This window comes from Microcebus murinus, chromosome 10 (genome assembly GCF_040939455.1).
Source record: "Microcebus murinus isolate Inina chromosome 10, M.murinus_Inina_mat1.0, whole genome shotgun sequence".
NCBI classification, from domain to species: Eukaryota; Metazoa; Chordata; class Mammalia; order Primates; family Cheirogaleidae; genus Microcebus; species Microcebus murinus.
Window position 1 is genome coordinate 10,279,675 of NC_134113.1, and position 24,667 is coordinate 10,304,341.

General features: G+C 50.3%; 3 protein-coding genes across 4 annotated transcripts in view; 1 reads left to right on the top strand and 2 right to left on the bottom strand.

Annotated features, from left to right (window-relative positions):
* Positions 1-1,364: 1,364 nt before the first annotated feature.
* Positions 1,365-11,513, bottom strand: POLR2F (RNA polymerase II, I and III subunit F). Of its 2 annotated transcripts, none has more exons than XM_012741847.3 (5): positions 11,357-11,513; positions 8,320-8,389; positions 5,716-5,846; positions 1,998-2,069; positions 1,365-1,549 (listed from the first exon to the last, which is right to left on the bottom strand). In XM_012741847.3, exons 1-5 carry the CDS (start codon positions 11,374-11,376, stop codon positions 1,459-1,461), a joined length of 384 nt encoding a protein of 127 aa, XP_012597301.1. In that variant the 5' UTR covers positions 11,377-11,513; the 3' UTR covers positions 1,365-1,458. The 2 variants fall into 2 exon arrangements, with proteins under 2 accessions (XP_012597301.1, XP_075863110.1); XM_076006995.1 differs by having other exon boundaries at positions 1,373-1,596.
* Positions 11,514-11,525: 12 nt separating this feature from the next.
* C10H22orf23 (chromosome 10 C22orf23 homolog) lies at positions 11,526-19,496 on the top strand. Its single transcript, XM_012741846.3, has 7 exons — positions 11,526-11,697; positions 11,961-12,072; positions 12,885-12,947; positions 17,457-17,639; positions 18,331-18,462; positions 18,680-18,780; positions 18,951-19,496. The coding sequence occupies exons 1-7, from the start codon at positions 11,551-11,553 to the stop codon at positions 19,020-19,022; spliced, it is 810 nt and encodes a 269-aa protein (XP_012597300.1). The 5' UTR covers positions 11,526-11,550; the 3' UTR covers positions 19,023-19,496.
* An 871-nt stretch (positions 19,497-20,367) lies between these two features.
* Positions 20,368-24,667, bottom strand: part of MICALL1 (MICAL like 1) — a 28,657-nt gene continuing 24,357 nt past the window's right edge. The window contains exons 14-16 of the mRNA XM_012741841.3: positions 23,660-23,774; positions 23,362-23,408; positions 20,368-22,272 (exon numbers count right to left, since the gene is read on the bottom strand). Of these exons, the coding sequence (XP_012597295.2) occupies positions 22,151-22,272; positions 23,362-23,408; positions 23,660-23,774 (284 nt within the window). The 3' untranslated portion in view covers positions 20,368-22,150. The remainder of the gene's footprint in view (positions 22,273-23,361; positions 23,409-23,659; positions 23,775-24,667) is intronic.

Here is a 24,667-nt window from a genome sequence, read left to right on the forward strand (position 1 = left end):
CTTTTGTCCCATTTCTCTTACACTCTATCCCCTAAGGGTTAACCCCACACACACTCCCCTCCTCCCCGCCCAAACCCCATCTCCCTTTAATCACATCTGATACTGAGCAGCCCAGCAGGGAACAAAGAGACCATTTAGAAAAATGGGGCCAAGAAAGTGACCCCCGCACTCTGGGGCGGCTGCCTGGATGCCAACACAAAGGCGGCATTTCAGAGCTGAAATTTCAGCACCCAACTTGATTAAAGGATTCCACAGGCTTGGAGGAGGGTGGAAAGGGGGTGCGAAGTCCACTGCTGCCTGAATTAACTCTTCTCCACAGACGCCCCTCCCACTCTCATGGATGCTCATCATTCCCGCCCTGTCCTGGCACTCCCGTCCCCAGGGCCCTGCCTCTTGCAGATGACAGGCAAGCCCGGCTCCTCCTCCTCCTGGAAGGGGAGCTGGAGTGGAATGGAGGTCAAAGCTGGAATATTCAGGGAGCCAATTTTCCCCTCTATATCTGTTGGTGTCAGTATACACCCTCTCCCCGTCCCCGAGGAGGGAGGAGCCAATGTGACTAGTCCTACCTCAGGTTGGGTAAGTAGGGTGGAGGAGAGAAGAGGACCCATTAGAAACTAAGGCAGAGGAAGGGGGAGCTCCAGCTCTGACTCAACACCTTGAACCCAGGAGCACCATCGTCCCAGCACCCATCCCAGTCAAGGCCTCGGAGAATCCTGGGCCCACAAAGAAGGAAAAGGACATCTTACAGGGACTGAGAAGAAGAGGGTATGGGTATGACAGACCAGAGAGGTGGGCCACAGAGGTCAGTGTGTGGGCAGTGACCTGGGGAGGAGTGGGGACAGAGCAGCAGGGGCAGGGGTGGGCAGGTGCTTGGTCCCTGCTTCAGCTGCTGACTTGCCTGGCAGAGCTCTGCCTGGGGAGGGTGGGAGATCACTGCACCCCCACGCTTCCTGCTGGGGCACTGCTCCTGAAAGGGGATCCGAGCCCTCGATAAGAGGCTCAAAGCAGGTCCTTAGGAAACAATGGGTGGCTTGATGAGACCTGCTCTGTGATACTCCTGAGAAGGGAGAAGCCCCTGCAGCCAGTCCCCACTGGAAAGGAAATTGGGGGTTTCCATGGCAACAAGCTCCCTGGGCACAAAGACTCGTCTGTCTGCTGGGAAGGCAGCTGAGGTGTCTCCTCTGCCACAGCCTTTGCTCTGGTGGACAGGGAGATGAGGAGGGATGCGGGGGATCCACAGGGGCTAAGGACCACTGGTGCTTCTTAAAGTGCTGATGGCCACAGGGCCACTGGATAGGTGCACACTCCAGGCACAGGGCCATAACAGGGAAGACGCAGGTGGTGGAGTTGCAGACAGCTGGAGGTGGAGGGGCTGGAAAGTTGAATAGTTTATTATTTACAGCTGTCACATAAAATGAGGATGAAAGTGAGCAGGGGTGAGGTCAGGATGACCCCAGCTCAGTCGGTGATGATGAGCTCGTCTACCCCCCAGTCTTCATAGCTCCCATCAGGCAGGTAGCGGCGAATGATGATGGGGATCTTCCGGGCCCTGTGGCAGGAAGAAGTCACAGAATATGAGGGCTGGTGACCCCGGCTCTGTGGCAGAAGGAACAGATTGTATACAGATGCAAGGAAAGCAAAGTCTCAGGAGCAGTCTCTTGGGGCTGACGAGTATACTTTGTAGGAAAGCAATTACAAAAAAAAAAACCAAACATTTCCACATCTCAAGTGTAGGACAAAGGGTCTAGATGGGCTATGCCATCTCATGGCTGCAGAGAGGAGGGGAAGAGTGGTGAGACACTGGTAAGGCCCTCAGCAGCAGGGACAGCCAGGAGAGGTCCATGCCTCCCCCTTAGCCTCCTGCTCTTCCCCCCACCTCCCTTCTGGTGGCTGTTCCTACAGGTACAAGCACCACCCTCCTCAGCCAGGGAAGTGGGAGTGCAACAGAGATGCTTCCCAAGGCTCTGGAGGAGTGGACTATGATCTGGGTGACTTACTTGAGCTCCTTCATGGCGATGAGCAAAGGGTCTGTCTCCCCCTCCAACTCCACCATCACAGGGGCACACATCCTGTAGGAAAAGGGACAAGTATTGGGGAGACTGCCAAGTCAGGGAGAAGAGCAAAGCGGGCAGTGAGAGTGGGGCAGCATGCTGGTCCTCACCTAGAAAGGTCACCTTCTAGGCATGCAGGTGTGGTGGGGAGCAGTGTGCAAGGACACTGCCAGAGACCTCCCCCAGGCCTATGGCAGACTCCTGAGCCCAGCAGCCACAGCAGAGTATCCAGGTGGAAAGGGCAGCATGTGTAAAGGCACACTATTCTGACAGCTCTAATCCAACCCACGAGCCCCACCACAGTGCCCAGCTCCCCTCATTTTCCTTCTCTGTTGTGGCAACACCCCCCGGAAGTCCTGCATTTCCAGCCCAGCCTCTTCCCCAGCCTCCACACAGGGGCCTACGGTCAGGGTGCTCATCTGCTTACAACGCTTCATGATTCCTCGCCGCTACCAGGCCAGAACCCAGTCTGCTCCCTGTTCACCTTTTTAGCACTGTCTCAAGCTACTTCCCTATATATACTCCCCATTCCAGCCATACCAAACTAGTTATGGTTCCCTGGACATACCATGTTGATTCCTTTTTGTGTGCTCTTACAAGTTCTTCCTCTCCCTACAAGCCAGGGAGAGGCTCAAATGTCTCTACCTTGGAAATCATGTGCTAAATGTTTAGTACCCCAACTCATTTTGCATATGCTTTTCTTGGCACCAGTCTAACTGGACTGTAACTACTTGTTTGGAAGTTTTCCACACTGGACCATGAGTTCCTGGTGGCCCAGGATGACAAGTGATTCACACAGGGGCCCACCCCCTAGCACAACACTTGGCCCACAGCAGAGGCTCTAAAAATGAAGGGATGCCAATTCTAGGGTCATCTCCTCTAGGAAGCCACCCTTGATTATTCCAGCTCAAGTTCACACTAATGGATCCAGAATTACTAGCAAAGCGTACAAAAAATACAGGTTCCTGGGTCCTTCTCCTGACCCTCTGAATAGAATCTCTAGTGAAAGGGCCTGAGAATCTGAATTTGCAAAGCTGCCTGGATGATTCTGATAATCAGCTAGTCTGAGAGCTACCTGCTTGCAAATTTTTTTACTAAATATTCTGATTTCTGTTACTCCCCAAAGCCTGAAAATTTCCCCAGGGCAAAGACCAAGTGTTTAACTTTTCCTATATCTCTTCTCAAAAAGTATTTAAACATCATCCAAATATAAAGCTTTTAAAAATGTGGCAAAATGCTTTTCCTGATCCATATTAGGCCTTCTTTCTTTCAAAATATAAATTATTCAAGAGCATTCATTCATCTAGCACCTACTATGTGCACATGATACACAAAGTCAAAGAATGTGCCCTTAAGTAATTTGTCTTTGCACCACGGCCTCTACAAATAAGCACATCAACCATCCAGTTAGGAAGTGGATGTGACAAACAACATCAGCCACCAGGTGGTGCCAATTAATCAGACAAAAACTTCATCCAAACCCTAAGAATTGGTTGTTGAGCACCCACCAAGTGCAGGGTCACAGCCTAGTGCCAGCTATAAGCTGGCTGACAGCTGACAGGGAACCACAAATGGTATCATATCCCTTTATCAGAAGGAGCACTACAGACTGGACCATGTTGGACCAAGCCTTGCACCCTAAGAAAAAACAGCACAATGGACTTATGAGTGGTCTGGACATCAAACTCAAAACCTTTAAGTGCTCCACACTGCCCACCAAATGAACTCCAATCTTCTAAACTTATCACTCAAGGCACCAATGACATGTTTTACAGCCTTCTGCCCCAAGCTATTCGCGATCCCCCACCACAATCACACCTGCCTGCCTCCACCTGAATCTTTCCTTCTACTGTTTCCTGCACCTGGTTACTCAAAAAACCACCTCTCTTTATCTGTCTCCACTGGAGTTCTAATCCTTCACGAAGCTTTCCCAGTCACCCCTGCAATTGCTGCCCTCTCTTTTTTGTACCTTTCACAAAGCATCACTCATGCCTGCCTTGGGCTCTGGGTATCTGCACAGGTCCAACTCCCACCAGAAAACACCTAGAGGACTGGGGACTCCGTGTTTAATCATCTTCATGTGCTCAGCAGCTACTAGCACAGTGTCTTAGTGCTGAAAGACTGTTTAACTTGCATATAAGCAGTCTATTTGTTTGAAAAGTAATTTATGAATTATTCTTCCTACTGGGCCATTTTTAGCCTAGATGAGTATGCCCCATAGAAAGCTCTGCAATGATGGCACTGTCCTGTATCGGTGCTACCCCTTACAGTAACCGGTAGCCATGTGTGCTTACTGAGCATTTGAAATGTGGCCAGTGAGACAAAAACTGAATTTCTAATTTTATTTAAGCTTACTTAATTTAAATGGCCACATGCAGCTAGTGGCTACCATAATTGATGGTGCAGGCCTGGAGAATCCTGACCCCAATGGTACCAAAAGATATCATACTGGGCATGGCCCTAATTCCACCCAGAAGAGCAAGCGGTGCAACCACGCTGATGAGAGGTCTGTTACTAAGGAGTGGGTGAGAACAGTGTGGCCCACCCATAAAACCCTTTATCGAAGGATATACGGTGGTTATCTCTACCCCACTGGAGGAGATAAAAGTCTGATGCTGTTTGAACATGAGGGAGGAGAACATACAGACAGCATCACTGCCCCTCCAGCAAGTAGAGTCCACAAATCTGGCCCCAGCTTTTCTTCCCAGCATAATTTCCACGATTCCCTACTTGAAAAATCCCCCTTCTCCAGACACCCACCATTGCCCAATCCAGCCTGTAGGAAGTTTGGGGTAGGGGCTCCTGTCCTCAGCCTCGTGCTTCCCCAAGGAGGACTTTCCATTAGAATAATGCTAACATTCCTGTCCTCTCTCTGCCCCCTCATTTACTCCTGCAGAGGAGGAAGAGTAGCTTACCTGACAGGTGAACCCGGGGGGAGAAAAGAGCAGGTATCTGTGGCCCAGTCTCTGTAAGAGTCCCTGCTTTCTCAAAGTCACCTGCAGGCAGAGAGGGTGCTTTCCAGTCTATTCTCCACTATGTCCACAACCTCAGCAGGCATCTGAAGGCCAGCACTGCCTGTGGCTAACTAGGTGAATCTGCAATCATTGGACATTTGGATATCCACCTGTCTAAGGGCAACTCCTACATCTTCTTATTCTTCTGAACTTGGGAGAGAAAGAAAAGGCTGCAATGTTTGAATCCCCAGACCACTGCCACTGCTGTGCTGTCCCATCTGACGTGCCCTCTAGCTGGAGGGCCCTCACTCTGCCGGGCTGACCACAGTCTACCTCACATCAAGAACTACCTTAATCCCTTCCTAACTGGCACACAATGGTCTAGGGCTCTGAATTCACACATTTTGCGCTTCACTAACCTCACAAGTAATCATCTAAGTTCTGGTTTATTGTTATTTTTCTCCTGTACTGTTATTTGACTTCTCAGATGTTCCTGTCCTACTTCTATTAGATCACAAGCTCCCTGAGGGCAGGGGTCTAGCACAAAGCCTAACACACAAGGACAGCACTACCTTTGTTTAGAATGTGAAAGCGGGGAGGGGGGGGGGTTGTTTGTCCTGTTTTCAGGTGCCAGACTAGGCAGGATCAGTGGCTCAGGGGCTTGATGTGGCCTGACTGATGAACAAGATAGTGAAGGGACACACACTCACGCGATCTGGAGAGCTCGGGTCCCCAGCACACGGGCTCGCTCATACTTGGTCATGTATGGTGTGGTGATTCGCTTCTGGTTGGCCTGCGGTCGCTCTCCAGAGGGGAGTATCTCCACATTCTCCTGGCCTTCCTAGACGCCAAGAGACAAAAAAGACAAAAAAGAGGGAAAATCTCAGAGGGCATTTTTACGGGTTGAGGGAAGGGTGATGATGACACTGCTATGACTACCATTAATGCTTATAGCATGCCAGGGACCACGCAACTGCTTACTAACACCTCACTGAATCCTCACAATAACTGTATGCAGCAGCGATTATAGTCCCCATTTCAGAGGCCTGGAGTCAGCTAAACTTGGCCAAAGTCTCAGACCCAGTAATAAAGAGGAACTGTGATCAGAATCCCAGAGCCAGCCGCCTTATCCAAAAGACAGCAAGGCAGAAGGCGTGGTGATGGGGCAGTCCCAGAAGGTTGGCCCCAGAAAAGAAGTCCCAAGCACAATGAATCGCAATAAGCAGGAAGCCAGGAACAAGCACTCCATCTTTCAAATTAGGGTGACTGAACCAAAGAGCCAAGTGGCTAGAAAAGTTAGGGTGAAGGCAAGAATAGTTATATATTCACATATTTAACAATTACTTATTAAGCATCTGTTTTGTGCCAGATATTGCAATAGGTGCTCAGCCAGAAAGGGGAGTTTCTGCTCTCAAAGAATTCACTCTAGAGGGGGACACGAAAGAGTAAACAGAACAGAGGGTGCTCTGAAAGAATGCACCACGCAGCACAATTAACAAGAAAGTGGAGACAGCCCACTCACACTCGGAGTTAGGAAGACTGTCAGGGAGGAGACTTGAGCTAATCTAGAAGGATGGGTAGGAGCTGCCAAACCAAGAAGGAAGGGAAGGCCATTCTCAGCAAGCTAAAGAATACATGCAAAGGCACAGAGGAGGAAGAGAACATAATAGGTTTGAACAACTAATTGTGGACCATGATTAGAGCAAAAAGTGAATAGAGGGTTTTAGGCGAGAGAATAAATTCTGTGATAAATAATTAAGCCAACAAATACCCATTGAACACTTACTACATGTCAGACAGTATTCTAAAGTGGTTTAGATAAAGCCGTGAATAAGATAGATAAAAATTATTTCCCCTATAGAGCTTACAGTATAATGAGAAGTGACAGACAATAAACAAAATTAGTAAGTAAAATATGTAAACAGAGAGCTGGGTGCAATGGCACATGCCTCTAGTCCTATTTACTTGGGAGGCTAAAGGTGGAGGATTACTTGAGCTCTGGGTTTGAGGCAACATAGTGAAAATCCATCTTTAACAACAACAAAAAAATCATTCTGGATACTCTGTTGAAATATTCTGTAAGGGCAAGGGCAGAAGCAGAGAGACCACTTAGGAATACCAGTAATAACCAATCTTGTAGGCAGATTAAGAAAGAGGACTCCACTGGCAAACACTCAGGCTGCAAAAAAAGAAAAGAAAAATAAAGAGAACTCTGGAAGAATAACACACAGCAGAGTCTGGAGTAAGACTAAAGGCAGGAAATCTAGTCACACAATTTCTGCACAAATGTGGATGACAAACAACAAGCTCTAGGCCAGGCTGAGACACGAGGAGTGGAGAAACAGAGACAGAGCTGAGCCATATCTAGGAGACAGAATCAATAGACAGGGATACAAAGAGATCAGAAGGATAGAAGAGGAGGCTTCTGCTTCAAGTGAACAGGTATGAGAAAGTGCCATGCAGAGAGAGGAAATCCAAAACAAAGGACTTCAGCTTCCTAGCCTAAAAAAAAATGAGGGATCCCTTTCTCCAGGAGACACAGCATTTCTCCCTCCATCACACAGGACAAGTCCTACTTTATTCCTGAAGCTAGCAACCCACCCACCTAGTTGCCCAAGCCATAAACCTGAGAGTCATCCTTGTCATCTCCCACTTTCACAGCTCCATATCCAATTCACCAAAATACCTCTTTCATCTGCCTTCTCATCACCTACACCACCAGCACCTACGTCCAAGCCATGGGTCTCTCCCCTAGAGGGTGGAGAGAGTCACCTAACTGGTCTCTCTTTCACTCTGGCCCCTCTCCAATTCACTCCTCACTCTTTGAGGACAGAATGCACTTTCTAAAATGTAAATTGGATCATGCCCCTCCTTGGCTCAAAACTTGTCAGTGGCTTCCCTTTAGGCTACAAAATCCTGCCTGATCTGGGCCCTGCTTACCTCTCCAGCTTGATCCCAGGCCACTCTTCCCTTTGCTCCCTAAGGAGCCCCACCCTGTAGAGCACCTGGCACACAATAAACATTCAACACAGGTTTGCTGAATGAAGGAGACAAGCTGGTAAAGATGTTTCACCTCTGTGAACTAACTGCCCCAGAAGCTGCAAGCTGCGGACTGAGCAGACAAAAGCTTTCAGACCCATCTTGTGCAAGGCTACTGCACTACCCAGGACTGGAACACCTCTCACCCTCACTGGGGATGCTTATGGCAGGGGCTCTGTCCACGAACAGCAGGCAGATACATTCAGATAATTATCACCTGCTGGGCTACTTGGCAGCCTGGGCTGCAGAAGTGGGACTTTAAAGTGAATACTGACCTCCTCGGCATTCTCCAAGTCATCTAACCCTTCATCCTCCTCCACATCATCAAAGTCATCGCCATCAAAACTGTACAAGAAGAAATACGTGAGTTAGAGCATCATTTACTAAAATCAAAGAGGACAGAGATCTGTGTCTTACCCGCTATGTAAAAGGAACTCAGTAAATACCTACTTAACAAGTGATTCAAACTTTTGTTCCATTTTACTCCTTCAATCTTTCCCCATCTGGTCCCAGATTTTGCTAGGACTCATTTATCATCACTGTTTCCCTCTCTACTAGATCACTCCCATCAGCATTTAAACACAGTGTTATAGGCCCGGCACGGTGGCTCACACCTGTAATCCTAGCACTCAGGGAGGCTGAGGTGGGAGGGTTGCTTGAGCTCAGGAGTTGGAGACCAGCCCGAGCAAGAGACCCTGTCTCTACTATAAAGAAATTAGCCAGGCCAGGCACGGTGGCTCATGCCTATAATCCTAGCACTCTGGGAGGCCAAGGCAGGAGGATTGCGGGAGGATTGCTCAAGGTCAGGAGTTCGAAATCAGCCTGAGCAAGAGCAAGACCCTGTTTCTACTATAAATAGAAAGTTAATTGGCCGACTAATATATATAGAAAAAAATTAGCCAGGCATGGTGGCACATGCCTGTAGTCCCACCTACTTGGGAGGCTGAGGCAGTTGGATTGCTTGAGCCCAGGAGTTTGAGGTTGCTGTGAACTAAACTGACACCACAGCACTCACTCTAGCCTGGGCAACAAAGTGAGACTCTGTCTCAAAAAATAAAAAAAATAAAAAAGAACTTAGCCAAACACCTAAAAATAGAAAAAAATTAGCTGGGCATGGTGGCACATGCCTGTAGTCCCAGCTACTTGGGAGGCTGAGACAGGAGGATCCCTTGAGCCCAGGAGTTTGAGGTTGCTGTGAGTTAGGCTGATGCCATGGTACTCTAGCCCAGACAACACAGTGAGACTCTGTCTCTAAAAAAAATAAATAAATAAATAAAATAAACACATTGTTATGTTCCCTTCTTAAAGAAAAAAAACAAAAACCTTAAAACCTTCTCTTTTCCTTCCTCCCCACAGTCCTAATTCCATGATCCCCTTTGGTTTTGTTTGTTTGAGACAGGGTTTCACTCTGTTGCCCAGGCTGGCGTGCAGAGGCATCATGGACAGCTGACTGTAACCTCAAACTCCTGGGCTCCAGTAATCCTGCCTCAGCCTCCTGAGCAGCTAACACTACAGGTACGTACCACCACACCCTGCTAATTTTTATTTTTTGTAGAAGCAGGGTCTCAATATTTTGCCCTCTGATTTAGAACTACAGGCCTCAAGTGCAAGTGATTCTCCCACCTCAGCCTTCCAAAGTGCTAGGATTACAGGCGTGAGCAACCTCACCCAGCCCCATGCTTCCCTTTGGAGCAAAATTTATGAAAGAGCTGTCCATCCTCACTGTCTACAATTCACCTCTTCCCATCCTGCCACCATAATCTCACTCCAATAAGACTTTTACCCCCACAGATCTATCAAAACCACTCTCTTTAAGTTTTTTAATGATCTCCACATTGCTAAATCCAATAGACAATTCTTGTTCTCATTTACCTTGATCAGTGGGCACACTAGGCCACTCCCTCCTGCTCTATTCACTCTCCTCAAGTAATTGCAAGGACATCTCACTCTCTTGGTGTTGTTCCCCCACATCGCTGGCTTCTCCTCTTTCCCCCTAAGCACTCAATGTTGGAATGCTCTAACACTTCGTCATCGGTCATCTCTCCTCTACTGACACTCCTCTGGTGATCCCACCTGTGTCTTAGTTTTGTTTTGTTTTTTATTTGAGACAGAGTCTCACTTTGTTGCCCAGGCTAGAGTGAGTGCCATGGCGTCAGCCTAGCTCACAGCAACCTCAAACTCCTGGGCTTAAGTGATCCTTTTGCCTCAGCCTCCCGAGTAGCTGGGACTACAGGCATGTGCCACCATGCCCAGCTAATTTTTTCTATATATATATTAGTTGGCCAATTAATTTCTTTCTATTTATAGTAGAGACGGGGTCTAGCTCTTGCTCAGCTGGTTTCGAACTTCTGACCTCAAGCAAACCACCCACCTCAGCCTCCCAGAGTGCTAGGATTACAGGTGTGAGCCACTGCGCCTGGCCTGTGTCTTAGTTTTGACTAATATGCTTCTGCTGACAACCCCTACTGTTGTGTTTTTTTTTTTTTTTTTTTTTTTACAGTTTTCCTATGTTGCCCCAGGCTGGTTCCAACCAATCATCCCACCTCAGCCTCTCCTGTTACTGGGACTGTAAGACTCCTATGTTTTTATCTTAAGAATAGATTTCTCTACCTAAGAAGCTATTTTAATAAAGAAAAATAAGAGAAAAAATATAATATAAAAAAAAAGATAGAAAAAAAAAGGATAGATTTCTCCTTTGACCGTATTATATCCAATCCACCGGGAAATCTTTTTGGCTGTACTTTTAAACTATTTCCAGAATTCAAAACCACTTTTCACCACCTCTACTGCTATCGCCCTAGTTCAAGCCACTGTCTTCTCTCACCTAGAAGACTGCAACCCTTCCAGACTTTTTACCACCCGGTGAAACTGCACAGACGCTCCTCTGGATAACTTACACACTACATACTTTTCCTACTACAGAAGCTCACATGACCCGCATTATCCGCTTGCTTGTGGGACTGTCCCCTCCTCTAGAAAGTGAGTGCCTGGAGAGCAGGGACTACACCTACTTCACCTCAATATTCCCCTTACAAGTCAGGGACCCGCTCAGTGGAAAGTTTGCTGAAAGACACCCTTTTCATGGAACCTCTCCGGATCCTCGAGCCTGGGCCTGTCTGTGCCCAGCCTCGGGCCCGAGCTACACTCCTGGTTCCGCGCCATTCCCTTCTCCAGCTCCGCCGGCCGCCTCCGGACCCCAGTCCCCTCAGACACTGCCCCCGACGCCAGGTTCCTCAGCCGCCTTCGGCCCAGGCCCCGCCTCACCCGCCCCTTCCGAGGCCCCCGCCAAGACCCCTCCGCTCCCGCACTCACTTGTCCTCGTTGTCTGACATGACACCCTCGCCGTAAGCCCCTGACCCGCGTGAAGACCCGCAAACAGCGCGACTCCGCCTAGCGGGTCACCACGCGAACCCTGCGCAGACGCCCTGTCGCAAAGGAAGTCATTTCCGGGAGGTAGGCGGAAGTGGCAAAGGCGCGCATGCGTGGATCGGCGGGCGCGCGTTACTATGGTAGCCAGAACCGCTAGCGGTCCGGATCGCGCAGGATTTCTGCAGGTCTCTGGCGCGCGTTCCTCGGTAGAGCAGTGGTCGCCGTCTCCCGGAGCCCGCACGCCGCTGTCTATGGGAAGGGGGCACCCAGACGGGCTCTTTAGGGTGAGGTTTCAATTTTGGCATATCTGCAGTGGGTACTACTGTGACCATGGCTATTTTAACACTCCCTTCCTCTCGAGGGGACTTCCTTGCCACGGCGTATCTGCCTGTGTGTAGGGCGGAAGAATTGGGCACTGTCGCTTTATTAACTGGTGGGGTCACGATTCTCTGCGCCCCGCTACCAGACTTTAAGGGGTATGGGTAGTGGGGGGCAGAGATTGGGGCTGGGAGGCAGAGGGTATGTCATTGCCTCTTTCCCTCCTCAGGGCCCTCCCATGGCTTCACAGGAGAGGGCGGAGACGGTGACCAAAGGAACGGGGTTCTGGCGCTGCCCCAAGCCAACCACTTACACCCCCGGGACCTGCGAGCTGCTCAGAGGTCAGTGCGTTAAACTACGCGAGAAGATCGGTGTCCTTTAACTCAGTTCTCCCACTCATGAACTGTGGCTTAGCAGCTGCTGTTTCCTTTTACAGATAAGGAATCTGGGGTTTCAGAAAGGCTCAAGGTGCTTCCTTCCTTTAGTCCTAGGAAAAAAAAAAGAAAGAAAGAAAGGCTCAAGGTGCTACAGCTTGCATGGGGCCAAAAGTCAAAGAATGAAGAGATTTAGAGTAGTTAATTCCTATGTATCTTTTCGATCACACTTTCAGCTTTCCCAAGACCACCACCAGAGTCAGACCAACTGTTGTGTGTCCTCACACTGCCAAATACATTTTCCTTCGTCAGGCTTAGCACACCTATAGTCAGACTTTTAGTTTAGTGTCCCATCTATCCCCCTAGGTCGTAAATTCCATCACGCAGGGATTGTACCTATTTCGGCTCACAGTTGTAGCTCTGGCCCCTCACACATGAATGAACAAGTGTGAATTCATTCATCTATCCAACAAAAAAATTTTAAAGACTACTGTGTGCTTTAGGTATTGTTTTTAGGTGCTAAGGATACAGCAGTGCGGAAAAAAACCAAAAACGTCTTGCTCTCATAGAGCTAATATAGTAGAAGGGTAACAAATAAATAAAATATATAAAACTGAGGTAGTGATGAGTGCTATATAAAGAATGAAAAAGGAAAGGTAAAGAGGGCATTTTCAGTGCAGAATGGACTTAGGAGGTAATGCGATTTTAAATTTCAGTAGGGTGAGATGAAGGCATCTGCCTGCAGCCCAGGAGACCTCATAGAATGCTTTATCTTGCAGTGATGATGAAGGAATCCAAACTGACTAACTTCCAGCAGCGCCACATCATGGACACCATGAAAAGTAAGAGGTAGTCCACAGAGGCTTCCTTGGCAGATGGATTCAGGGCCATATTTTTAATGCTCCTCATTGAAAAGACTTCAATTAAAAGACAAAGGCCGGGCACAGTAGCTCACGCCTGTAATCCTAGCACTCTGGGAGGCCGAGGTGGGAGGATCGCTCAAGCTCAGGAGTTCAAAACCAGCCTGCGCAAGAAAGACCCTGTCTCTACTAAAAATAGAAAGAAATTAATTGGCCAACTAAAAACATATAGAAAAAATTAGCCAGGCATGGTGGCACATGCCTGTAGTCCCAGCTACTTGGGAGGCTGAAGCAGGAGGATCGCTTGAGCCCAGGAGTTTGAGGTTGCTGTGAGCTAGGCTGATGCCATGGCACTGTAGCCCAGGCAACAGAGTGAGACTCTGTCTCAAAATAAATAAATAAATAAATAAATAAATATAAAAAAGAAAGAAAGAAATTAGCCAAACAACTAAAAATACAAAAAATTAGCCGGGCATGGTAGTACGTGCCTACAGTCCCAGCTACTTGGGAGGCTGAGGCAGGAGGATCACTTGAGCCCAGGAGTTTGAGGTTGCTGTGAGCTAGGCTGATGCCACGGCACTCTAGCCCAGGCAACAGAGTGAGACTGTGTCTCAAAAAATAAATTAATTAAATAAACAAACAAACAAAGACAGGTGAGGCACAGTAGCTCACACCTGTAATCCCAGCACTTTGGGAAAGAAGGTGGGAGAATAGCTTGAAGCCAGGAGTTTGAGACTAGACTGAGCAAGACATGCTGTCTCTACGCAAAAAAGAAAAATTAGCTGGGTTGGTGGTGCATGCCTGTAGTCCCAGCTACTGGGAAGGCTGAGGCAAGAGGATCGCTTTATCCCAGGAGTTTGAGGTAGCAGTGAGCTATGATGATGCCACTGTACTCTAGCCCAGGCAACAGAGCAAGACCCTGACTCAGAAGGAAAAAAAAGGGAATCACATTTCTACAGCTTGCTTCTGGGGCCTTTGCTTCTTTTACCTGGATATGGGTACTGACACAATTAAACCTCCTGCAGTCTGGCTCTAGCCAACCTTCCCAAGGGATCATGGCCCACTTGAGACCCCCTGCCAGCCAAGAGAGTCTCAACACTGTCATCTCTGTAATCTGTCCCTCCCTGTTACAGACTATATGTGTCCTCCAAAGGATATGTATGTTTCTTATTCATAGTTGTATCCACTTATAGCTTAGCTAGCAGAAACAAAGCAATTGGCTGAATTGAAATAGGCAAAGCCTTTCCACAGCTCATAGCTCACCTCTCACCACACGTTCCGTTATTTTTAAGGAAAACAAAAAAGTGAAAGTATAGTAGTCTCCCCCCACTCCCTTATCTGCAGTTTTTGTGTTTTCAGTTACCCTTGGACAACCTAGGTCTGAAAATAGTATAGTATAGTATAATAGTATAATAATATATAATATATATGATATATTATATAATATATAATAGTATAGTATAGTACAATAAGATATTTTTGAGAGAGTGAGAGCACACAGTAATTTAAATTTCATTATAGTATATTGTTATAATTGTTCTATTTTATTAATTGTTGTTAATCTCTTACTGTGCCTAATTTTTTTTTTTTTTTGAGACAGAGTCTCACTTTGTTGCCCAGGCTAGAGTGAGTGCCGTGGCATCAGCCTAGCTCCAACCTCAATCTCCTGGGCTCAAGCAATCCTACTGCCTCAGCCTCCCAAGTAGCTGGGACTACAAGCATGTGCCACCATGCCTGGCTAGTTTTTGTATATATTTTTAGTTGGTCCATTAATTTCTATTTTTACTAGACACAGGGTCTCGCTCTTGCTCAGGCTGGTTTCAAACTCCTGACCTCAAGCAATCCGCCCACCTTGGCCTCCCAGAGTGCTAGGATTATAGGCGTGAGCAACCGTGTCTGGCCTGTGCCTAATTTATAAATTAAACTTTATCACAGATATATAGGTATAGGAAGAAACATAGCAGAGGTAGTTCCCCAGGTCATGGACCACCCAACATACAGCATTCCGTACTTACCAGTGGGCTCCCAAGGGTCCCCATAACCATAATTTATAATTAAATAATCAAATTAATAATTCAGGAACTAGTTTCTTCCACACATGTAAACGAACCCACATGGCATAATCCGTTCATTGGCACAGCATCTTTACACTAGCGCTATGCTCATTGTTTATACAGTCAATTACAGCATCACTTTTGTCTTACTTTTTTTTTTTTTTTTTTTTTTTGAGACAGAGTCTCGCTCTGTTGCCTGGGCTAGAGTGCTGTGGCATCAGCCTAGCTTACAGCAACCTCAAAACTCCTGGGCTCGGCCGGGCGTGGTGGCTCACGCCTGTAATCCTAGCTCTCTGGGAGGCCGAGGCGGGCGGATTGCTCGAGGTCAGGAGTTCGAAACCAGCCTGAACAAGAGCGAGACCCCGTCTCTACTATAAATAGAAAGAAATTAATTGGCCAACTAATATATATATAAAAAAATTATCCGGGCATGGTGGCACATGCCTGTAGTCCCAGCTACTTGGGAGGCTGAGGCAGAAGGATTGCTTGAGCCCAGGAGTTTGAGGTTGCTGTGAGCGAGGCTGACGCCATGGCACTCACTCTAGCCTAGGCAACAAAGTGAGACTCTGTCTCAAAAAAAAAAAAAAAAAAAAAAAACTCCTGGGCTCAAGTGATCCTCCTGCCTCAGCCTCCTGAGTAGCTGGGACTACAGGCATGTGCCACCACACCCAGCTAATTTTTTCTATTTTTAGAAGAAATGGGGTCTTGCTTTTGCTTTTGGCTGGTCTAGAACTCCTGACCTCAAGCGATCCTTCCAGAATGCTAGGATTACTGTGAGCCACTGCACCTGGCCAGTATGCTGGATTTCAACAGCAGCCAAAGGGGACCTCCTCTGCTCAAAACCCTCTAATGGCTTCCTACCTCATACAAAGTAAAACCAGGCTTTCCAGGGGCTCCTGTGACCTCTGACGTCTACTCCCCCTGCTCACCCAGTCTCCTTGCTGTCACTTAGACACTTCAGGCATGCTCCCACCTGAGCACCTTTGCTCCAGCTGTTCCCTCTGCCTGGAATGCTGTTAAAAACCCTACAGAGCTGGCCTCCCCACCACTCTGGGGTCTTTTCTCCAATGTTATCCCCTTCATGAGGCCTACCTGGCTGCCCTATTAAAATTGTGAGCCTCACTGTGACATACCCCGTGCTCCAGCCATCTCATGTAGCGCATGGTATGTGACACTTACTTCATCATCCTCTGTATGCCTCCCCCACCAGGAGGGCAGGACTTTGTTGCACTTCCCACTTTCCCCCAGTGTCCAAGGACTGGCTCGAGGTAGATGCCTAGGACACATTTGCTGATGCATACAGGAGTGGACAGCTCGAAAAGCTAGACAGGGCCAGATCAAAACAGGGGATGGCCTGCTCTAAGCTGGGCTTTAGGGCAGTTGGGAGAAGGAGACCACTGACCAGATAGGTCACATACTTGGCTAGCCTGGGGAGGAGCCTCAGGCATGGCCAAGGCAGGGGGACAGAGAGGAAGAGGCACAGGCATCTGTTACAATCCAAACTGTCCCTCACCTGCCAGGCACGGTGGCTCACGCCTATAATCCTAGCACTCTGGGAGGCCAAGGCAGGAGGATTGCGGGAGGATTGCTCAAGGTCAGGAGTTCGAAATCAGCCTGAGTGAGACCCCGTCTCTACTATAAATAGAAAGAAATTAATTGACCAACTAAAAATATATATAGAAAAAATTAGCCGGGCATGGTGGCACATGCCTGTAGTCACAGCTACTCGGGAGGCTGAGGCAGTAGGATCGCTTGAGCCCAGGAGTTTGAGGTTGCTGTGAGCTAGGCTGATGCCATGGCACTCACTCTAGCCTGGGCAACAAAGTGAGACTCTGTCTCAAAAAAAAAAAAAAGAAAAGAAAAAATGTCCCTCCCTGCCCATGGACCAAGCAGACAGTTTTAGGAACTCATCTATAGAAATAAGAGCACCAGTACAGAGATCTGATGTACAAGAATGTTTATTGCAGCATTGTTTGTAGTAGTAAAAAACAAACAAAAAGGCCTGGAAACAACCTGAATTTCTAAAACTAGGAGGCTAGCTGAATAAATAATGTATCCATTCTAAGGACTAGTATATAGCTATATAAAAAATAAGTTAAATATAAATGGATTGATCTGGAAAGATGTCCATGATAAATTGTTAACTGGAGAGTCTGTTATTGAATACATTGCAGTATGATCCAGTGTTTGAAAAAGAATCTTACATGCATATATAAAATATGCACATTTATCTTTGAACATGTTTGTATATGCATCAAAAAGTAAGAAAAGTGCCCACCAAATTGTTACCATTGCTCATTGTAGGGGGGTGGGATTGGAGGGGAGAAGGGATAACTCTTCTGTACTGTTTAACTTGTTATAACAGGCAGGTATCACTTCTATTTAAAAAAAAAACAAAATCCAGTTAGGTCCTCCCATCCCGACTCTTCCCCCCCAGGAGGAGACACTTTGCCTCTACAGTGCAGCCCAACATCCAGCCAGAGGGTCCCCCTTTCCAAGCAGCCAGCCTCGCCCATCTACCTGCCTCCCATCCTAGCGGCCCATTCCCACCTGCGGCCTGCCAGCATGTGCCAAGCCAATGGAGCCTACAGCCGGGAGCAGTTCAGGCCTCAAGCCACCAGTGAGTGAGACGGCCTTGGCTGGGGCCTCTCACCCATCTCCCTGGGTGGGGACGGGGACAAGCAGCCCCGAGGGCAGGTATGCAGGTAGCTAACCATATTCTAAGGCTTTTCATATTTATGTTCTTCAGCCATGGCACTTGTTAGCTTGGGGGTGTTCAAGGTGCAGGGAAACCAATTAGGCAGTCCTCCTTTTTCATTTTCCAGAACGCTCATGACTAACTGGATTCTACAAGTCCCTAATGATCTTTTGGTTCTCAGGCCTCAGGCCACTGCTCTCTTGCCCTCACGTGGCCCCTGAAATTGAGCTCCTCTGCACTCTAGCCCACTTCATGGAGCCATTCCTCTCTTCTTCCCACTTGGCATTGGATGTAACTTTTGGCCCAGATGCTCCTAACATTTCCCCACATGCTCTACGCTCAGGTTGCCACTCCAGGCTTCCCTGAGAACCTAGGAGGTTCCTGAGCTTTCTTTGCCCTGCTGTGTACCAAAGCAGTGTGTGGGTTGTGACAGAGCCCTTTTCCTGGTTCTTTCAACCACTTCCTGCCTATCTTCACATGCCTTGCTCAGGTGTACCCAGGGTGGAAGAGGCTGGGGCTGCCCCCACACTTAAAGCAAGCTTGTGCAACTGGGGACACTGACCATGAGGGGGCACCCTTCACAACCTACATAGGCCATTTCCGGGCCCTGCAGGAGATCTAGAGAAGGAGAAACAAAGACTCCAAAGTATCTTTGCCACTGGGAAGGACCCAGAGAAGCGGAAAAGAAAGGCCCCTCCTGTGCGACAGGAGGACCCAGCCCCTGAGCTGGACCGGTTTGAAGAGTGTAAGCCACCCAGGGGCCAATCATGCGGTGGGAGGGGACAATGTGTGGAGGGGCCCAGAACTGGATGGGGGGATCCCTGAGGGCCAAGAAGTGAGAAACACCATTGTGACAATAGAGCGCTTCCTCTCCCCAAGAGGGGCATCTGCTGCCCCTCACCCCTCACGGAGCCTGGCAGCCCCCACCGCCCCGTGTGCTAACAGCCTTCTCCCCTGTCCAGTGGTGAAGGAAATCCAGGACAGGAGAGACTTTCTGGCTGACATGGAGGCCCTGGGACAGGGCAAGCAATACCGAGGAATCATCTTTGCAGAAATCTCCCAGGTAGAAAAAGCCACCAGGGAAGTGGGGAAGGGAGGAGCCCACCATGAGTGTGAGTAGAAGTCAAGGGCCAGCTATGGCCGTGGGGTTCAGGAGTCAAGCTCTAGTTCAAATCTGTGACAGTTCCTCGGGTTTCTGCCCCTGATACCACTTTCCCCTGGTGCCCTTCGCAGAAACTACGGGAGATGGAAGACATTGACCACAAGCGGAGTGAGGAACTTAGGAAGGCTCTTGCCACCTCTTAATCTGCCTCCAGGGACAGGGGCAGGGGAACCCATCCTTGAGCCCACCCCTTTGCCAAGCAGGGTTGTCCCCAGGCCAGCCCAGCCATGTCAAATGGTCGCATAGTACTGCCGTAGCCTGTGGTGCCCCGGCGCGCACACAGCAGCCTAGCCCTGACCATGGAGATCAGCTGTTAGAGCCTCCAAGACCCAGGGTCACAGACACAGACTTCAAGTCTTTTCTAGGGGAGAGTCTCATCCACAGTGAAAGCAAGGCCCGATCCCCCACCTCAGACTTGTGTCTGAAGGCATCCACCAGGCCCTCCTCCCGCCACCTCCAGCCTGTGTGTCCTGCCCATTAGTTTTCTGATCTTAGGAATGATTTCAATTCCTTTCTTCCAACGTGTCTCGGGATCTACTTATTTGACTTCTTACCACATTTGGCAAATGTTCAACCACAATGATTAACTATCAATAAACCACGTTTAACATGGGTCATTACATGTACTATTTTGTTTTCAGAGGGATAAGGCTTATTTGTCCAAGGAGTTAGAATTTGTCAAGCACAGGTGGCTTCTAGCTACCTCTTTGCATATTTCAAGAGGAAATGGGAACCACTGCTCTTGAGTGCCCCCTGGCTGGCCACTGTGAAGGTGCTGAATTTCACTCTCAGATTATCTCAATAAACTTCTGGGATAGTTCATTATCCGTGAAAACTAAGGCTTACCAAGATACTCCAACCAAGGGCATTTAACTAGCAAGTAGCCTACTCAGGATTACAATTAGCTTTATGTATTTCCACTAAACCCATGACCCATGGAAAGAAGCACCAAGGGTCCAGACAGAAAGAGCCCTGGCTTTGGAGTTCCAAGCCCAGCATGTGCTGTGTGACCTTGGGCAGAACCAACAGCCTCAGTGCCCGTTTGCCCATCTGTGAGGCCCTTGAAGAGTCACCTGACAAGGTGAGCAGCCCCCACCCTGGCCTGGTGCACAGTTCACTGGTCCCCTTCCCTCTGACCTCTGGCACCCATGAGCCTTCTCCAGTGTTCCATCATTTTCCTATCTCTATACATCACCAAAATATTTTGGAACCAAGCCTGTCTCCTGTACCTGGAGAGAGTCACAGAATCCTATCAGGTCACATGACCCAAGTTTTGGTTTGCAGAATAAACACGGCCCTCTAAGTGGAGAGGCCCATATCAAGGGTGGCTCAGGGCTGTTGCACAGGAAGCCTGTGCCCACACACCCTCAGGAACCTGAGGGCAGAGGGTGCAGTACGATGGGAACAGCTGTCCTCCACCTCAAAGACCCCACCATGTGGCAGCAAAATGGACAACCCCAGGACAAATTCTGTGCAACCTTGACAACATAGTATCTACCTATTCTTGTTAGATTCAAATTATTTGTCAACATATACAAATTACACACAAAAGCTGGATTTCCAGCTTATGAAAAATGGCAAACATCGAGCAACACTGGGCCCACATTCATTTCCAGAGGTTACCACTGACTTAAGCGAGGGAGACTGTCCCCTTGAGCTGTGGCAGACACTCCAGTTCACCCCTGCCCCAACCACCTTGTCTCCGAACACGGAAACAGCCTGTCGGAGCCACCCTCAGGTTACACCTGGCCCGGTTCACACGTGTTACCTGCCTGGCCCCAGAAAGGCCTTGGCGTTGTTGGCCCCAGCTCCAAGTCGGCAGGCATGTTTGGAAGGAGGCCGCCAGGGGCTGCACAGGCGCCCTGCAGAGGAAGAGGATGCTGCCCAGTGGCAGGCAGTGAGGGTCAAGGTCCCTATTGGAGGATAGCCCCAATATGGGTCTAAGCCCTCTGGGCACCCAGAGATGCCCAGCCACGAGGCTGGCCAAGGCAGGCAGGAAGGCAGATGTGGCCATGGCCTGAGGTTACAGGGCACTGGCAGCTGAGGTCGTCTCCGTTTATTGTTGGTGAGGAAAATCTTCTCGAGTTAATACAGTGTGATCTTTTCCTAGAGGTGTGTTGAGGGAAGGAGGCCTAGAGGCATCCCAGAGATAGCTTATAGCAACAGTGCTTTGACAAAGGGCTGCCGGGCATATTCCCTGGGGAAAAGGGGTTTGTCCCCATCACGCCTTCTCTCCTACAGCCATCCCAGTGGGGCAAGTGGCCCTCAGTCCTCAGGTGGGAATGCACTGGGGAGAGGAGAGAGACTAGTGGTGACCACAAATGGTCACAGGCCCCCACCCCCTTGGCCCTGGGGTGGGGGAGGAAGCCTACATTAGGGGTCAGACTACAAGTGAAAGAACCAGAATTAGCACCGTGCCTAGGCTGATGATCAAGGGACCAGAGGCTCTTCCTGTGGGACTCAGCACCAGGGGAATCCCGCAGGCACCACCTGCCCCAGCACAGGAGTCACAGTCCTGGGAGGTGAGGTTCCCCAGGCAATGAGGGGACATGAGGGAAGTGCCCCTAGGACTCCGAGGAAGAGTGGGAGGGCACGGATTTGCCCTTGGGGGCCATGGCATTGACAGCACAGACACTCAGCAGCGAACCCAAACTTAACGAGACACTTCACAAATAGAGCTCCTGAGTGAGGAGACCCTGGGATTCAGGGGCGCCCGCACAGGACAGGAAGACAGAGACTCGGAGCCAGGGCTGGGGCGGGAGGAAGCCAGTGTCGCCGAGCCCTGCTTGCTGGCCTGCCAAGAGGAGCAGAACCCCAGAGGCGGGAGACCCAGGCCAGAGGTCACGAGCAGAACTCTGAGAGCCAGGAATCCTATCTGGACGTGGCACAGAGGGAGGAGGGACCAAGCAGTCGCCCCATCACAGTAGGGGCTGGGCAGGACCAGCGGGCGGACATGCTCGGCTGCTGCTCTGCCCTGAACCCTGGGACCCCGTTTGCCCCTCGGGTCAGTCCCAGCATCGGGAGTCATTAGAATCATACCGGAAGGGGTGAGTCACAGCTGCCTGGGGCTCAGAGAGGAGGGAAGAGGATTCTTTGGTCCAGCCTAGCTGGAGGACCCTGAGGAGGGAGAGGCCGTCACCCAGAGGCTGCCTTCCCTTAAGTCGCCTTTCCTCTGCACTGATCTGAGGGAGGCGGGTGACGCCCTCCGGCAGAGCACAACACAGGGGCGGGTCCAGGAGCAGTGGCAGTCCCTGGCTGGCTTCCCTCGCTGTTAGCTCTTGTCCCCGGGGGACTTGCTCTTGGTATCACGCTTGTTTCCTAGCAGTTTCAGCACCTTCATGGTCTTGAACTTCCCTTTCTTCTTGCCCTCGGGTTCAGCTTCCTTCTGGAACTCTGCAGCAGAGAAAGGGGAGCACTTAACAAAGTGGGGAGGCCCGGGGCAGTGATGCAGGCCTGGGTGTGTGGCCAGCGGGGGCCTGGCCCCACCCCACACCTCTTGTGTGGAACCCCGGACAAGTCACTTCACCTTTCCCAGCTTCCTCTTCTTCACCTAGAAGATGGGGCCCTACCCTCTCCCAGGGTTTTGGCAAGGATCAGGAGATAAACACATGCGAGAGCAACCTGGCAACTCTGGAGCCTGGCAGACATTTGTCTACAAAAGGCCCAATTCACCGAGGCTGGTGCTCACAGCTCTGTGGGTTACAACACAAATGCTGACTGTCAGAGCTAAAAGAAACCTCAGAAATCCTCTGCCCAAGCCCATAATTTCATAGACAAGGGAAATGTGGGCCTTTGAAATGGACTGATACCAACTGAGCTCTTTGGAGGGCCAGGCCCAGGGCTAAGTGCTTTCCAGGTTACCTCGGTAACCCTCAGTACGTGCCTGGGAGGAGGCCAGTGTCACCCCCATCCTGCAGATACAGACTGACACTGGAGTGGTGGAGTGGCTGGCTCAAGTCACCCCAATAAGTACCAGAGGTGGAACCAGAACCCCACAGTCTGAGTCTGGCCTGAATCAAGACTTAACCACAAGCCACAAAGTGAGTCACTGGTGGAACCAAGATCAAAACCCAGATCCCCTGACTCACAGTCCAGAGCTCTCTGAACCCTTCCAGGCACCATCTGATCCCCACGGACGCCACCCAAACCAGCTGCCACCCTCAAGGAGGAATGCAGAGCTTAAGGCAAACCCACCCTGGGAAAACGTCCCCCATCTGCCACAGTCCTGCCTGTGGGATCCAGGCAGCCCATGGCCTTCCTCCAAGCCAGGCCACAGCCTTCCTGGCCGTAGGCCGGCCTCCCTCGCCACACACGGCCTCCCCAGCAAAACAGAGGCTGGGAGTGTGTGCACAGCCACCCCTGCAGCGCCTGCTCCTGCGTCCCCCTCACCCTGCCCCTCCCCTCCATCCCCCAGGCTGCAGTTCAAGTTTCAGGGGGGCCAGAACTCCCAGGCACCAGCCTTATCCCCAGGAGGGGCCTCACCTTTCTTCCTCATCATGGCTTCCAACATCTTGTCTTCCTCTTCTTCCCTGAAGAGAGAAAGGGAAGCTGAGCGTTCGACGGGGGAAAGAGCAGGTGATCTCAGTCCCTCCCAGCCTCTGAGTCTACACTGGGCTGGGCAGGGTGCTCAGGGATCTCGGCCGGAGGGCAGGGCCTGCTGGGCCCTGGCGTGTGAGGCTGTGATTCGGGCTCTGCCAGGGAGCTGCCCCGCCCGTGGAGCCCTAGGCATGGCCTCCCCCAGGAGCTCCCTAGCTGGGAGTCCCTCCCTCAGCTGTGTCACCTCTGCCGGTCCTCGTCCAGGCAGTTGATGATGGCATTGCGCTGCTCGATGAGGGTCACAAGCTCCTGCATCAGCACCTTCTCCCGGCCCCGGTCCTCCTCTGTCCAGTCCTTTTCTGCTCAGGGAGAAAAGTTGGGGGTGTGAGTGGGGGGAAGCCCCGGCCCCGCCCGCTGCCAGGGGCCACTGCCTAAGTGCTACGGGCCGCTGAGGGCCAGCCCCATACTGGACACAAGCGCACCAGAGGGAGGGGCCGTTTCTACAAGTTCCTGGGGAAACGAAGGTTGTGACTGAAAAGACAAAGATACCAGGGTGCCCACCCAAAGCCCTGCAAGGGCCCCTTGCACAGCACATGCCAGAGCGTCCTGCTCATGGTTACTCATCTGCTCGATGAATGTTCACCAGGTGGCTTCTCGGAGGAGGCAGGATTTGAGTGGGCTGGAATGGGGCACAGGTAGGAGACAACAGGGAACCCCGGGGGTCCTCATGCAGGAGAAGCAAGGTGACCCAAGTGGCATACTGGGACATTCACCCAAGGCCACAAAGGAGAGTAGACTAGAGGGGCCTCTGGGGATAGGGAGCCCCTGATGCCAGGCATACCTGCTACCCCTTGGGCCTCCTCTCCCCCCAAGAACCCAGCCATCCCACAAGACCACCCTCAGGACCCCCCCTGGACCTTGGTATTCCCTCCTCTCCCACCCACCCTGCAGGCCCCAAGGAGGGGTGCCCACACTTTGCCTTCCTCCCACAAAAGCTGCTGCCACAGGCCTCCCCGCCTCGGAATAAATATCCTGAGGCCCCCTCAGCCACTGTCGCATTCCCCTACCGCCTCACCCTCCTGCCAATATTCAGGTGACGCAGCCCAGTTTTGGGGACAGGGCAAAGCCTCAGAGTCAGCATCGAAGTTCAAATCTCACTCTGCCACTTCTCAAATCTGGGACCTGGGTAAGTTATGTCCCCAGTCTACATGTGGGGAAACTGAGGCTCAGGGAAGTGAAGTTCTTGACCAGC